Source organism: Dermochelys coriacea, chromosome 1 (assembly GCF_009764565.3).
Source record: "Dermochelys coriacea isolate rDerCor1 chromosome 1, rDerCor1.pri.v4, whole genome shotgun sequence".
Classification (NCBI taxonomy): domain Eukaryota; kingdom Metazoa; phylum Chordata; order Testudines; family Dermochelyidae; genus Dermochelys; species Dermochelys coriacea.
In genome coordinates this window covers 262372231-262388350 of record NC_050068.2, presented here as the reverse complement: position 1 = coordinate 262388350, position 16120 = coordinate 262372231, and the positions used below count along the sequence as shown (strand labels likewise).

At 43.3% G+C, this 16120-nt stretch overlaps 1 protein-coding gene across 3 annotated transcripts in view; it reads right to left on the bottom strand.

Moving 5' to 3' along the window:
• LOC119859094 (cytochrome P450 2D15-like) overlaps positions 1-16120 on the bottom strand; it is a 41385-nt gene that overhangs the window by 3857 nt on the left and 21408 nt on the right. For all 3 annotated transcript variants that reach the window (XM_043490892.1, XM_043490900.1, XM_038410787.2), the window contains 3 exons: positions 3829-3970; positions 3268-3455; positions 2380-2521 (listed from right to left, as the gene is read on the bottom strand). In XM_043490892.1, coding sequence (XP_043346827.1) covers positions 2380-2521; positions 3268-3455; positions 3829-3970 — 472 coding nt within the window. The remainder of the gene's footprint in view (positions 1-2379; positions 2522-3267; positions 3456-3828; positions 3971-16120) is intronic.

The following is a 16120-nucleotide window of genomic DNA, read 5'->3' as shown; positions in this document are numbered from 1 at the left end:
ACAGCCTGGCTGAAGAGCAACCAACCAGCCTGTGGTGAGAAGCATCTAAATTTGTAAGGGCACTGAAAGTGTTAAGATCAGTTTAGAATGCTTTTTGATTTTATTTCATTTGACCAAATCTGACTTGTTATGTTTTGACTTATAATGACTTAAAATCTATCTTCATAGTTAATAAATCTGTCTGTTTATTCTACCTGAAGCAATGCATTTGGTTTGAAGCATGTCAGAGACTCCCCTTGGATTAACAAGCCTGGTACATATCAATTTCTTTGTTAAATTGACGAACTCATATAAGCTTGCAGTGTCCTGCGGGCATAACTGGACACTGCAAGAGGGAGGTTCCTAGGGTTGTGTCTGGGACTGGATATATTGGCTAGTGTCATTTGGTTGCACAATCCAAGGAGCAGCTTACATGCCAGAGGCTGTGATTGAACAGCCCAAGAGTGGGGTTTCTCACAGCAGAGCAGGATAAGGCTGGCTCCCAGAGACAAGGATTGGAGTGACCTAGCAGATCACCGGTCCGGATAAAACCAGAGGGGAACAGACACCAAGCTGGGAGGGGTTGCAAGCACTTTGAAGGGCAAGTTTAAAATTCAAAATGATCTTGACAATTTGGAGAATTGATCTGAATTCAGCAAGATGAAATTCAATAAAGACAAGTGCAAAGTACTTCACTAAGGAAGGAAAAATCAAATGCAAAACTACAAAATGGGGAATAACTATCTAAGTGGTAGTACTGCTGAAACAGATCTATGGCTAAGGTGGCCAAATTGTGGCTTGTGAGACATGTGGCTCTTCTAGTGTTAAAGTGCAGCTCAGGGAGCCTCCCATACCTCCCTCCCCATTCTCCACCTACCAAGCTGCAGTGGGGAGCTTGGGACCTCTTCCTTGCAGTGGGGTGCTGAGGTAGGGACTTATGCCCAGTGAGGAGGGGGGGTCTTGGGGCTTCTCCCCACAGGGTGTGTCTGCTGGGGCTTGGGAGTTCAGCAGGAGTGGGACTGAAACTTCTGAAGATTGTTATATGTGGCTCGGAGGGTCAGTAAGTTTGGCCACCCCCGGTCTATGGGTTACAGTGGATCACATATTGAGTATGAGTTGTAAATATGATGTAGCTGTAAAAAAGGCTAATATGATTCTGGGGTGTATTAACATGCGTGTTGTATGTAAGACACAGGAGGTAATTGTCCCGCTCTACTTGGCACTGGTGAGGCCTCAGCTGAAGAACTGTGTCCAGTTCTGGGCACCACAATTTAGAAGAGATGTGGACAAATGTGAAAGAGTCCAAGGAGAGCAACAAAAATTATCAAAGGTTTAGAAAACCTGACCTATGAGGAAAAGTTGAAAAATCTGGGCTTGTATAGTCTTGAGAAAAGAAGACCAAGTGCCAACTTTTTATAACAGTCTTCAAATCTGTTAAGGACTGTTATAAAAAGGATGGTGATCAACTGTTCTCCATGTCCACAGAAGGTAGGACAAGAAGTAATGGGCTTAATATGCAGCAAGGGAGATTTAGGTTAGATATTAGGAAAACCTTTCTAGCTCTAGGGTATTTAAGCTGTGCAATAGGATTCCAAGGGAGGTCAAGGACTCCCTATCAGGAGCGGCAAAAGCGCCTTAAAAGTGTGGGGGCCACCGACGCCTGAACTATGGCCCTGCCCCTGCACAGTCCCTTCCTCCTGAGACCCAAGCCCCCCACACTGTCCCTTCCCCCATGGAGCCTCACCCTTGCTCTGCCCCTTCTCCCCAAGCTCCTGCCCTCGCACCACCCATTCCTCCGAGACCCAGCTCCACTCTTGCTCCTCTCTGCCTTTTCCCCCGTTGCTTGCCCTTACATCTGGTAAAAAGTGGGAAGGCAACAGGGCCATTGCCCCCACCTCCATCCCCCAGATCCCCAGCACTGGAAGCATTTAAAAACAGGACAAACACCTGTCAGGGTACTTGGTCCTGCCTCAGCGCAGGGGGCTGGACTTGAGGGTTTCTCGAGGTCCATTGCAGCCCTGCATTTTTTATGATTGTAAGTCACTGGAAGCAGCACTTCCACCCCATGAACAATGAACTGAATCAAAGGATCTGCCCCACTTTCCCACTCTGCCATATATCACTGACGACTGCAAACACCTAATTCCAGAAAGACAGGAATGCACGTACTGCCTCAGTGGAACACACCATTTCTCCATCTAGTCCAGCATCCTCTCCCTGACCGTGACCAGTACCAGAGAATTCTGAGGAAGGTTCAAGAAGCCCTGTAATGAGCAGTTAACATTTGGCTTGTGCCCTGCAGCATGAGAACTGATGCCTTTATTCATTTTAAAGATAAAGACATCTATGACTCCTTTCCACAGCGATGGTCTCACCCAACTGCTCTGCCCTTGGATTTACCTGCAGAGAAAGGCAGAAAGGCCTCTCGCTTCACAAACTGCCCATCTGCATCCAGGAAGTGCTCCGGGTAGAACTGGTACGGCTTCTCCCAAATCGTTTCATCCTTCAGCACTGAGGACAAAATCGCAATGATGGTGGTGCCCTAAACATTCCCATTAATGTCCCCAAAACAAAAACAAACAGATTATTTCAGGAGAATATAAACCATTGTCAATTTTACCTTATGCTTCCTTTTACTATCATCTATAGTGAAAGAAAAGTCAGGCAGTTCTCTGTTGCTCTATTAATAGGATAATGGCACAACTTTCCATTGGAAAAGGCCTATTAATATAATAAGGTTTGTGTATGTAAATGAGATTTCCACTTCCTTCAATGATATTAGCAGAACAAAATTTCTTCCCACTCCAGAGATCTCCCTAAATTTTCAAGCAAATGAATTCTGTATAATGAGATTCAGTTGAATCTATACAGTTGGATCTACTGGTAGAAATACAAAAACAACAAAGAGTCCGGTGGCACCTTAAAGACTAACAGATTTATTTGGGCATAAGGTAACTCCCTTCTCTTCATGTGTCATTGTCACAGTTCCTGCATCTGTAATCTTCACTCCATGCATTTGAAGAAGTATTTTTTTACCCACGAAAGCTTATGCCCAAGTAAATCTGTTAGTCTTTAAGGTGCCACCGGACTCCTTGTTGTTTTTGTGGATACAGACTAACATGGCTACCCCGATACTTGTTAGAAATACAGTTCTCTGTGAGGTTCAAGTCCTTTAGAATAGCATGCTACATAACCAGGCTGCAACTTAGTAACTAAGTATCCTAACAATATCCCTTAACAATCTGCATCTGGGCTGCATTAATTTTCCAGGGGTCACAATTGCTGTACCTTAGGGATGAAAAAGCCTTGAACTTCAGTGTCCCGGTACGTCGTGCGAGGCACTCCAGCAAAAACAACATCACAATAACGCTGAGTTTCATAGATCACAGCATTGGTGTAAGGCAAGTTCACTTGGTCCTCTATCTCGGGTGACCTGTCCCTGCCAATCACCTTATCAATTTCCTCATGGACTCTTCCTGGAAATATAGGAACAGTTTATATAGCAGGGAGTATAACAGAGTAGATGTAATAAACTATTAAGGGTCTGATCCAGTTACCACTGAAATCAGTTGAAACATTCCCATTAACTTCTCTTCTAAAGAGACCCTCTATCAACTCTTTATGAGATTTTGCTTCCCCCCTCAGCACATAAAATACTCCATGATGATTGTGTGGACTTATCCCCTCCTCATTACTGTAGTTCTGTCCAATAGTAAATACTACTGACTGTACTCCAGGAGGTCACATCCGAAAGACAAAAGCATCTATAAGTAGAAAAATACTGGAAACTTGTCAATGGGAGGTACAGGGTGTGAAGAAGCTCTGGCCCTCCCAAACTGCATCACTTACTTTGGACATCAGGATAGTGAAGCATGTACAGCAGTGCCCAGCACAGAGTTACAGTGGTTGTTTCAGTGGCGGCACCAAACAGGTCAAAAACTGTAAAGATCAGGTTGTCCTCATTGAAAGTGCTCTCTGGGTCTATTTTAGCCTGAAGGAAATAACAATAGACTTGTCATACAACTTGGGTTTGTTGTTTTTTATTTAATTCACCCTACTAGCTAGGAGCATACATTTGGATGTATAACGCATTTTCCAGACGTTGGAGTCTAAGGCCCTGTTGCCCCACACCTGGTGTGATCATTGACAGCCATGCAGAGTGGAGGAGGATGCCTGATCAGAATGGTTGCATTTTACACTCCCTTTGAACTGGTGCACATGTTTATACAAGGTATAGTGCAGTGGGGAGACAGGCCTGTGGGAGATGGAGACTATCAAATCTTCTAAGGAAGAATTTGTCAATGGAAGATATCAGAATTTGGCAGAACATAAAGCTACCCCACGGGTCATGAGAAACGAAGTAAACAAGATTATACAGGTTGGGAATTTGGCTACACTACAAAGCTAATAGCATGAGAAGCAACTTCTAGTTTCCAGCACAGCAGAATAATGAAACATTAAGATAAGAACATTGGATAATGAATTGTAAAAAGGATAAACAACTATCGTATATATATGACTGTATAATCAGAAATAAAATGCTTTTGCCAGCTACGTTCCCAGTTTCAGTATCACAGACCGGGGATAGAACATGGGTACCGTTAGATTGGAAACTAATGAGGGAAGCCCAAAAGGCTATTATGGCATATGGGCTAAAAAATCCTTATGTACAAGCATTATTGGAGCAAATGTTTTCGGGGCAGGCTATGTGTTCTTTTGATGCACAAAAATTTGCTGACATGCTATTAACACCCACACAGAAATTGTTATGGAAAGATTCGTGGAAAAAGAAGGCTGAGCATGCGGTAGTGACTAATTTAGATAAACCCCAGGGCGACCCTCTCCAGGCAGCAACATTAGACATGCTTTTGGGAGAGGGGCGATTTGAAGATCCTCAGATACAGGCGCGATTGGTACCCCAAATATTACAACAGTCTCAACTTCTAGCATTGGAGGCATTTAAGGAGCTCTCTGATTTGGGCACCCCTTCACCCCCATATTTAAAAATCACGCAGGGTATGGGCGAATCCTTTGCCCTCTTCTTGGATCATCTAAGAACGGCATTGGATAGGGCCCCTAATTTAACACCAGAAGCCCGATCGGCACTAGGATTAGATTTAGCTCTTCAAAATGCTAATCCCATGTGTAAGAAGATTTTGGTGACTTTGCCAAAATCAGCCTCCCTAGTCGATATGATTGAAGCCTGCACTCGTGCCCCCTTGGTGGAGGAGGAGGATAAGGCAAAGATTCATGCACACGCCTTGGCGGTAGCCTTGAACACCTCCAAGCCGAATTGGTGAAAGGGAAGGGAGGGGGCATGTTATCAGTGTGGTATGATGGGTCATTTAAAACGAAACTGCCCAAAGAAAAGGGCACAAACGCAAAGCGGCTCACCCCCTGCCCCTTTTCCTGGGACCTGTAATCGATGTGAAGAATTCGGCCACAGGGCCACGGAATGCCGCTCTCGGTTTAAGAAGGATGGAACTCCATTGCAGGGGGCGGGAAACACCTCGCGGAGCGCCAACTGGCAGGGTGTGAGGACAAACAATACTCCGGCTGCTTGGATGGCCTCCGTGGGGCAACCGCCGGCAGTGCCGGAGTTGATTTGGCCACCGCCACCGACTTTACATTAGAGAATGATGAGGTAAAACTTGTCCCTTCCGTGGCCTCTGGACCGCTGGGGCATGGGCTAAGTGCGTTATTGATTGGCAGATCATCTTCTTCCCTTAGGGGGCTCTTTGTGCTTCCTGGGCTGATTGATGCTGATTACACGGGGAACATAGGAATTATGGTACGGGCACTTTGCCCGCCCATTATGATTATGGCCGGAATGAAAATTGCACAGCTAATACCTTTCTGTGCGACTGTTCCCTCTGCATTACCTCAGGTGAGAGAGACCAGTGGGTTTGGGTCCTCAGACTCTACGCCACTGACGACAGCATTTGTTCTATCAATCGGAAGGGACCGTCCTACGCGTGTAGTTCAATTCAGAGGCCAAGATGGCTTTTCCTTTGAGCACCGAGTTCTTATTGATACAGGAGCGGATGTTACGGTGTTGCCCCTGCATGCATGGCCATCGACATGGCCACTGCAGCCAGTAACCACACCCCTTCAGGGTATCGGTGGGCAACGTAATCCCACGTTGAGTGAATTCTTTATTAACATTACTGATGTCACTGACCATACATTGATGGGGTCGGTTCGCCCTTATCTTGTTGATACAACTATTTGGTTATTGGGGAGAGATTGTTTAAGTCAGTGGGGAGTCACGATTAGCTCTCCGCCTTTCTAGTAGCGGCCACTGAGGAGCGGCCAACCCTTGCCTTATCCTGGCGTTCTGATGAGCCGATCTGGGTTGCTCAGTAGCCGCTGCCAACAATTAAGCTTGCCGCGTTAACGGAATTGGTGGCTGAACAAGTAAATCTCAGCCATCTGGAACCCTCCGTTAGTCCATGGAATACGCCTGTATTCACTATTCTTAAAAAATCAGGGAAATGGCGTTTATTGCAGGACTTACGTGCCATTAACGCCATCATCGTCAATATGGGCTCCTTACAACCTGGCCTACCTGCCCCGTCTATGCTCCCATCTGAATGGCCGTTACTTATTATTGACTTAAAGGATTGTTATTTTACCATTCCTTTGCACCCAAAGGACAGAGAACGCTTTGCCTTCTCTGTCCCGATAGTAAACCATGAGGCTCCTGCCCTTCGATACCAATGGAAGGTTTTGCCTCAAGGAATGAAAAATTCACCCACAATCTGTCAACTTTTTGTTGCATGGGCTATTCACCCTATTCGAACAAGGTATCCCCACTGGAAAATATATCATTATATGGATGATCTTTTGTTTGCGGCTCCTACAGCCTTTGAACCCTCTGTTATTGCATTGATTACTTCCCAATTAGCACAAGCAGGTCTTGTAGTGGCCCCGGAAAAGGTTCAAACCCAACCCCCCTTTTTATATTTGGGTCTTTGGGTTACTGATCGTACAGTACGTCCTCAACATTTGACATTTTCACCTCATGTCCAGACACTATATGATGCTCAGAAATTACTGGGTGAACTTCAGTGGCTTCGCCCACTTTGTGGTATCACAAATCATGATATATCCCCTCTCCTTCCTCTATTAGAAGGGGGGAGAAGTCCCGGGGATAAACGACAATTATCAGCACAACAGCGGGAGGCATTACAACGAATTGGTCAAAAGGTTGGAAATGGTTATTTGGGCAGATACAAAGAAAATCTGCCCTTTGTGGTAGCTGTTTTTAGTTTGGATTCAGTATTGGAAGCATTGTTATTTCAATGGGATGAAACGGATAGAGATTCGTTAATAGGGTTAGAATGGATATTTCCACCCTGTAAAAATATACGGACGGTGACTTCCAGAGTTGAAGCTATAGCTATGTTAATAATGCAAGCACGAAAAAGAGTAACTACCATGACAGGGACTGATCCGCACCAGATTTTGTTACCCTTTTCCAAAATGGTTATTACACAGTTGTTGATGCATGATACTATGTTCGCCATTGCCTTAGCTGATTATCAAGGCCATTGTTGAGCGCACTCATGCTACTTTAAAAGGAATGTTAGATAAGCAAACACGATGTGGGGAGGATGCTATACTGCAGACTCCCGCTGGGCGACTAGCGAAGGCTATATATATGTTGAACTGGCTCCAACCTATTAACACTGTTGATAACAGTAATAATGTTCCAATACAAAAGCATTTAGGGGGTACAGGGATGGAAAAGGAGCAGGAAAAACCAAAGGTAAAGTGGTTTGATTATGCCTCTCAACAGTGGAAAGGGCCGGTAGCGTTATTAACCTGGGGTCGGGGTTATGCTCGTGTCTCCCTTGACGCAGGTCCTCGGTGGATACCCGCAAAGTGGGTCCGGCCCTGTATTACAGAATCAACGAAGGATGAAACTACTGCTTCTATGGATAATCCTATGGCCGCTATGGCTAGTCTCTTCTCTGCTTACACGCATTGATCCCCGTCAGAACGTATGGGTCACCTGGGCGAATCAGACAGGGCAATCTTCATTTTGTTTATCTATGGCAACACCCGCGGACCCTTTTAGTATGTGCCTTATAGGTTATCCGAGTATAGATTTAAATGGATATCGAGGGTACGTTAGCAATGATAGTGTCCTTCGCTCAAGTGATTTTAATGATACTAATATTAATAATACTTGTTATCGATTATATAATGGGACACCAGGGCAACAGTGCCCGGGGGTTGCTTGGAGTTTATTGCAAGGAACGTTAATAAATTTATTAAATCAATCACTGCTTAACCCACCCCAAGAACTCACATTATTAGGATCCTTACCCGCAACAATAAACGATACTCATAATCATTCAATGGGATGTATTGAATTAGGTGGACAATTCCATGTATTGTATTCTCAATATGGGTGGAAAATGAATGTTTCTATGTTTTCTAATATGCAAAATATTACGCCAATTGCCTCCTTTGTGGCGGGAAATTATTGTCAGCAAGGAGGGGCCAACCTAGGCTTACAATTGCCACAAAAGGGTATAGGGAATAATGGATCAGCAAAGGCATTACCACCAGGGACCTTTCTTATTTGCAGAAATCGCGCATGGCAGGGTATCCCTAGTTTTCCCACGGGAGGGCCATGTTATTTAGGCTGCTTGACACTGTATGCACCTAACCATAATATGATTAAACACCAAAGCAATCGCACTAGGCGAGCATTGGAGAACTTTACCCCTGATTGTAAGGATACAATAACCTTTTGGGATATTCCTTCAAAAATATTTGCGGCATTTCTTGCCCCTGGTGTCGCTAGTGTAAAGAGTTTAGTTGATTTAGAGAAACTGGCTTGTTGGAGTATTAAGCAATTTAATCTAACTTCAGAAACATTAACTGCTTTACTAATGGATGTAGATAGTATTTGTCATGCGGTATTACAAAATCGTGCTGCAATTGATTTTTTGCTGTTAGCCCATGGGCATGGATGTGAGGATTTTGAAGGTATGGGCTGTTTTAATTTGTCTGACCATTCTCATTCCATCCATGAATTACTAGCACGGTTAGAACAAAATCTTCATAAATTAACAAAGGAATCCAATCCCTTATGGGATTGGTTGTCTAAATTTGGATGACCCGGCTGGGTAACTTTGTTGTTGCATATTATAATAATAATGGGATTTTGTATTTGTATTTTTTGCTTATGTGGTCCTTGTATAATCCAATGTATGCGTTGGGCTATATCTCGCATGGTTTCTGCTGCCTTCAAAAAACAAAAAGGGGGAGGTGTGGGAGATGGAGACTATCAAATGTTCTAAGGAAGAATTTGTCAATGGAAGATATCAGAATTTGGCAGAACATAGAGCTACCCCACGGGTCATGAGAAACGAAGTAAACAAGATTATACAGGTTGGGAATTTGGCTACACTACAAAGCTAATAGCATGAGAAGCAACTTCTAGTTTCCAGCACAGCAGAATAATGAAACACTAAGATAAGAACATTGGATAATGAATTGTAAACAGGATAAACAACTATCGTATATATATGATTGTATAATCAGAAATAAAATGCTTTTACCAGCAACTGTCTCAGTTGTGCTGCAAGCCAGCCTGCTAACAGCGACACAGGCCCACAATCCTGAAAATCTTCTTAGTACGGATTAGATTCAAAATATGAATGAGTTTCAAGTTTCTTCCTTGACTGAGAAGAGCTAAATAAACCGGCAATTCATGCATTGATCAAAGGTAGAGTCATTATGGTTTCATGAAATATGGGAATGAAATTTGAAATATTTTTGCATTACTTTCAAGGCTCATAATTCTAGATTTCATAGAAGCACCAAAAAAAAAGGTTTAAAAAGACTTTATTATGGGGCCATTTCAGTGAAATAAGTATACCAGATACATGGTTTTAGATGCAGTGACAATTCCTATTTAAGGCTCAGTTGTTCTAGGTTAATTCAATTTCCAGGTATTATTTGAAGGTAAGTGCTGACAAAGTGCTTGGCACTGGACAAGATGAAATAAAGACAGGTCCAGTCCTTTTAAGGTTTTACAATCTAAGCAAGAGATACAGAATAGACAAGATGAAATGGGAAATCCAAAGGAAAATATAATAAGGATATTTTAATAGCTTAAAATCATTGACTTACTTCTTGTGGGCAAGGAGAAAATAGTGGATCTTTAGAAGGGATTTGGATGAAGAGAAGGCAAAGGCTTAATAGACCAGAATTTGGAGGGTGTTTCAGTGGTATGAAGTGGCATGAAAGAAGACACAGAGAAAACTGTGGGAGAATTAAATGAGTAAGGCATTGAAAGACCACAGGTTATGGGGGGTGATGCATTAAGAGACTATGTCCAAAATATAATGTGAGTTGTGTAAGACTTTCAAGACAAGGACAAGAGATTTAAATGAGATGTGATAAACAAGAAGGAACCAGTGGAGCAGAGAAAGAAGCAGCAAGATTTGAAATTGGATGTGTGCAGGGGGAGGAGAGGAAGGATTCACAGAGAAACCTAATTTTATGATCCTGGATGAGCAGGAAGATGGGGGAAGGGTTTTGGAAAAAAGTAAGAATCTCATTTTTAGCTATGTTAAACTTACACTGTGGCCAAATCACCTCAGAAGAAATGTCAGAGGGACTGAAGTACAGGACTCCTTAGCGAGAGATAGGCCAGGAGAGCTGAGCTTGGTTTGCTAGTTATAAGCCTTGAGATGAAAGTTGCAACTGTGTAAGCAGATACGGTTCCTCAGAGTTACAGTGTAGAGGGAGTGGGCAAGGGCAGAGGCTTTAGGACTTCCACAGACAGTGGACGAGCAGAGGAGGATCCACCACAGAGAATGCTGAAGGAATAGTTGGGGAGAAACTATTGGGGAGAGGGTTCGCCAGATACAACAAGAAACTGCCAGACGTGAGCTCCAAATCAAAAGAGCAATGGAAGAACAGTAGAAACTGTATCATCCTGAAAAGCCAGCTCCTCTCAACAGCAAAGATGGGGATAGAATCTATCCAGTTTGTAAAAATGTTGGTATGTTGTCTGACTCTAAGCAGTTGTCTGTTTGAAACCAAATATACCCCAGCACTGACACCTTTTATGTAAATGCTTTTACTGTGAGCTCAGGTGAAGGTAACCCCATAACTTGTGCAGAGAATATAAAAATCAATGGTAAAAGCTGTTTAGGGCAAATTACAACTTTTAACATCACTCTAGTTAAAGCAGATCTTGTCAAAGAGGAAGATTATTTACCAGATAAAAGTGTGAGTATTGTAATCCTCTATGAGTTTACTGTAAGTTTGCCTTTAGCCAGAATCCACTGTAAATAGAATGGTATTAAACATGAAGTTATAGCTGGTATAAGGAAGTTATTGCCTAAGAATCTTTTGATTGGGGATTATATTAAAGCTTTGTTCAGTCAAATTAACCAGTCACAGGAAAAAAATAATCCTGACTTTGTGTCTATTAGAGACAATGATTTGCCTATGGAGGGTTTCACCAAATGTTTGTCTGGGGAAGATAGCTGTTTGTCTGTGCAGAAAAGCAGGGTATATGTGGAAGAAATTTCTGAGTATCTGTCTAGTATCTCAGAAGTGAATCTGAAATTAGCTAAAGCACAGAGCGAACTCATTGGTCAGGAAAAAGTTTTTCTGGAGCAGATTAAACTTGGTGATCAGGTTAAAGCCCTAATTGAGGAAGAAAAAGGTAGATTTTTTTTATGGGTGATGGATTGTTGGCAAGTAAAGTTTGTGAAAGTAAGCCTGAAAAAGGGAGAAGTGATTTGCTTAAAGTAGCTCAGTATAATGTGGAGAACAGCAGTTTATCTGTTGGGAGTGGCAACCTGCCTATTGAGGAAGGTGTCCCACTTTCCAAGTGTGTGTCTGAAATCAGCCATGGGTGCTGGGACAAAGGAAAGGGTATTTCCAATGGTTTGTCAGATTTAAATAGCAGCAGCATGCCTGCTGAGGGAAAGTTTCTTTCCTGTTCTTTGTCTGTGGAGCAGACAGAAAATGCTTCTTAGTTATGCTACTTGAGAATTTGTCAGTTGTCCTAGAGTTGGTTCTGGATACAACTAAAGCCCAGGATGGAAATGTTCCTAAGTTTGTGTCTGCTGGAGAGAATGGCATTGTAACTAGGTTGCATCCAGTTAATGTCATAACTGAGTCCCAGGGACCAGGTGATTCTGGTGCTTCTATTTTGCCTGTTGCTAGTGTGTTGCTGGGTAAAGGTATGACAACTCGGTTTAACCAGGTTGATGGGCACAAGGAAAGCATGAAGGTGATTTGATTGTGTTATCCACTAGCAGTGTGGAACCTTGTAACAAGAAGGAAATTATTCCTAAGCTTGTGTGTGGCAAAGGGAAGGGGAGTGCCTCTAACCTTTTATCTAGTAAGTCTATCAAAATGCCTAAAAGGGGCTTATGTGAAAATCCTCCTAATGTGCCAGAGATGATTCTGGGTGTAAGTGAAACTCGGAAGGAGTTTGTTGTGGCTCCACAAAGCAATGCTTCTGCAGAGCAAGAAAAAAATGGATTGTTGCTTAGAAAGATTCCTGAAGAGAAAAATCTTCCTGGTAGTCTTTGCAAGCAGTTTGCTGCAAATGAGGGGTGTGGTGAAAGTGATTGGGCAACAAAATGGCAAATGAAATTTAATGTGGATAAATGTAAAGTAATGCACGTTGGAAAAAATAACCCAAACTATATATACAATATGATGGGGGTTAATTTAGCTACAACTAATCAGGAGAAAGATCTTCGAGTCATCGTGGATAGTTCTCTGAAGACGTCCATGCAGTGTGCAGCGGCAGTCAAAAAAGCAAACGGGATATTAGGAATCCTTAAAAAAGGGATAGATACGTAGAATATCTTATTGCCCTTATATAAATCCATGGTACGCCCACATCTTGAATACTCATTTGATCCCCTCATCTCAAAAAAGATATACTGGCATTAGAAAAGGTTCAGAAAAGGGCAACTAAAATGATTAGGGGTTTGGAATGGGTCCCATATGAAGAGAGATTAAAGAGGTTAGGACTTTTTAGCCTGGAAAAGAGGAGACTAAGGAGGGATATGATAGAGGTATATAAAATCATGAGTGGTGTGGAGAAAGTGAATAAAGAAAAGTTATTTACTTGTTCCCATAATATAAGAACCAGGGGCCACCAAATGAAATTAATAGGCAGCAGGTTTAAAACAAATAAAAGGAAGTTCTTCTTCACACAGCATACAGTCAACCTGTGGAACTCCTTGCCTGAAGAGGTTGTGAAGGCTAGGACTATAACAGGGTTTAAAAGAGAACTGCATAAATTCATGGAGGTTAAGTCCATTAATGGCTATTAGCCAGGATGGGCAAGGAATGGTGTCCCTAGCCTCTGTTTGTCAGAAAGTGGAGGTGGTTGGCAGGAGAGAGATCACTTGATCATTAGCTGTTAGGTTCACTCTCTCTGAGGCACCTGGCATTGGCCACTGTCGGTAGACAGGATACTGGGCTGGATGACCTTTGGTCTGACCCGGTCTGGCCTTTCTTATATTCTTATTTAATTGAGGTAGTTTCAGTTCCTAACTGCCAGAGTCTTTCAGATGTGATGGATCCACTGCCCCAGCTTTAGAAAGACCCAGTGTGGATAGCTTTGAGAAGGTTTTAGATAAAATAAAAATTGTTCGGAAGTTTGAACAGCCCTATAAGCTTAACCAGCTTGTTGGGGAGCCAATGTTGGGACAGGGAGGGCTCCATGTTGATTCTTTAAGTACGTATTCAGGTTCAGAGAAAAAACTGGGTAGCTGATTCTGTAGAGCAGGACAGCTGTGCAGCTGATTTCTCAAGAATACAGGGGATGGCAGACAAACTTTGATCTCTAGACACTTTGAATATGTCTTGTTGTCTGTTAGTGGATTTGATCTCTGATTCCATGTGGAAGCAGAGGTTGGTAATGAAAAGACAAAAGGACCTGGAGTCTAACATGCTAGTGAAAATGGATGGTATTTCTTTAAGACAGAATCTAGCCTTGGAATTGGTAATGGTTAGTCATATATATAAAGGGAAGGGTAACCACCTTTCTATATACAGTGCTATAAAATCCCTCCTAGCCAGAGGCAACATCCTGTTACCTGTAAAGGGTTAAGAAACTCAGCTAACCTGGCTGGCAACTGACCCAAAGGACCAATAAGGGAACAAGATACTTTCAAATCTTGAGGGGGAGGGAGAGGGGGAAGGCTTTTGTTTGTGCTCTTTGTTTACGTGTTTGTTCTCTCTTGGGACTGAGAGAAGCCAGACAGAAATCCATCTTCTCCAACCCATCCTAATCCAAGTCTCCAATATTGCAACCAGTATAGGTAAGCCAGGCAAGGCGGATTAGTTTATCTTTTGTTTTATGTGAATTTTCCCTGTGTTAAGAGGGAGGTTTATTCCTGTTTTCTATAACTTTAAGGGTTTGTCCAGAGGCGGATCCTCTGTGTTTTGAATCTGAATACCCTGTAAAGTATTTACATCCTGATTTTACAGAGGTGATTCTTTTACCTTTTCTTTAATTAAAATTCTTCTTTTAAGAACCTGATTGATTTTTCATTGTTCTTAAGATCCAAGGGTTTGGATCCAAACTGTGTGCTGTGCATGGTCAGCTCCTTTCTTTCAAATATTTTTGAAAATGCGACTCAGTAATGGTGGTGACTTCTGAGCCAGTATCTAACAAACATCTGGTTTCACCCCGCTATACATACTTCAGCAATTAGACAGTCTCCAAATGCCCGCTTACAGAAGTCACTGGATATGCTGGCATTGCCCACATTCCTTTCAACACTGTGTGCAGAGTGATTTTCCACCAAGGAGAGGCCTAGGAATCCTTCTGTCACTGCTTGGCCTTCTACTGCAGATGGGCCATTTGCTCCTGGTGCCCCATTGGTTTTCAGTGCCTAGGACTCTGTTCTCCTTCTCAGGGGACATTCCCAGAGAGTGTGCCCTGGCCTTTCACAAGTGTAACAGACGTACCTTCCCAGCTCATCCTTCAGTGGGGCTCTTCGGGATCCCGGTGCCCTTGGATACTTTGACATACTAATGGGATTTTTTTCTTTCATTAACTCAGTCATCACTTTTGTCATCTCCTCCTGTTGGACCGACAGTTTTTGGACAGCCTCACTTAAACTTTCCAGCGTTAACTGTGTTTGGGGCAGGGTCTTTTCCCCAGCAGCTGCATTCACTAGGCCCCCACTTCGTGTACGGGGGTTAGGCTTGGCTGTCTCTGTCACAGGAACTTCCTCTTCTTCTGACCACATAATGGCAGCCTGCATGAGTTCATGGAACTTTTCACTGGGCTCTTCTTAAACCTCCTTTTTATTTCACAGTGGAGGGAATCATTCTGGAGCCACAGCACTAACTGCTCTTTCAGAACCATATCTCGGTCTGGAACTCGTTGAGGGTCTCGCCGCTCCACTTTGCTCATACTCTCCTGGAGGATATACGCATATGCCCAGATAGTTTCACCGGGCTCCTGCTTTCACTCAAAGAACTCCTTTAGTCGGGTTCCAATAGGTACCTTGTCTCCATACACTTCTAGGAGGAGTTGAAATACCTTTTCCACATCTTTTTTGTCTGACACTGCCATGAACTTTACTGTGGCCTTTGCCTGGCCTGGCCCTTGAGGTACTCCTCTACGAAGTCTACACGATCTTCTTCAGATACTCTTAGCACACACAGGGCTGCCTTCACAGACTTGACCCACTCCTCTACTGTAATGTCTCCTGATCTTGTCGGGAAGCCACCACACTCTGTGACCATCTGCTCCCGTGGGACATAAATAGTAGGGGGTTTCTTAGCTTCTGCTGCCTGTTGGTCTGTTACCACCTTAGCCAGTGATAAGGCTTCTCTCTGCTCTGTTCTAGCTTGTTGTAATGCCTCAGCTTGGTCTGACAATCTGCGCTGAAGTTCAGCAAACTGGGCCCATAGTTCTTCAATTCCAGACATGATAGGGTTCTTGACCAGGCCTGGACAGTGCTACCAGAACTCAACCAGTAAACCAATGGGGTGGATCCTGTGGATAGAATCCTGTTCATGATGCCAATTTTGTAAGCGGGGGAATAGTCCCGCTATTGTGGGGAACTTTCCTGGCTTCTGCACTACCCCAGTGAAGTGGGCTAGCGAAAGGATCTGAGTC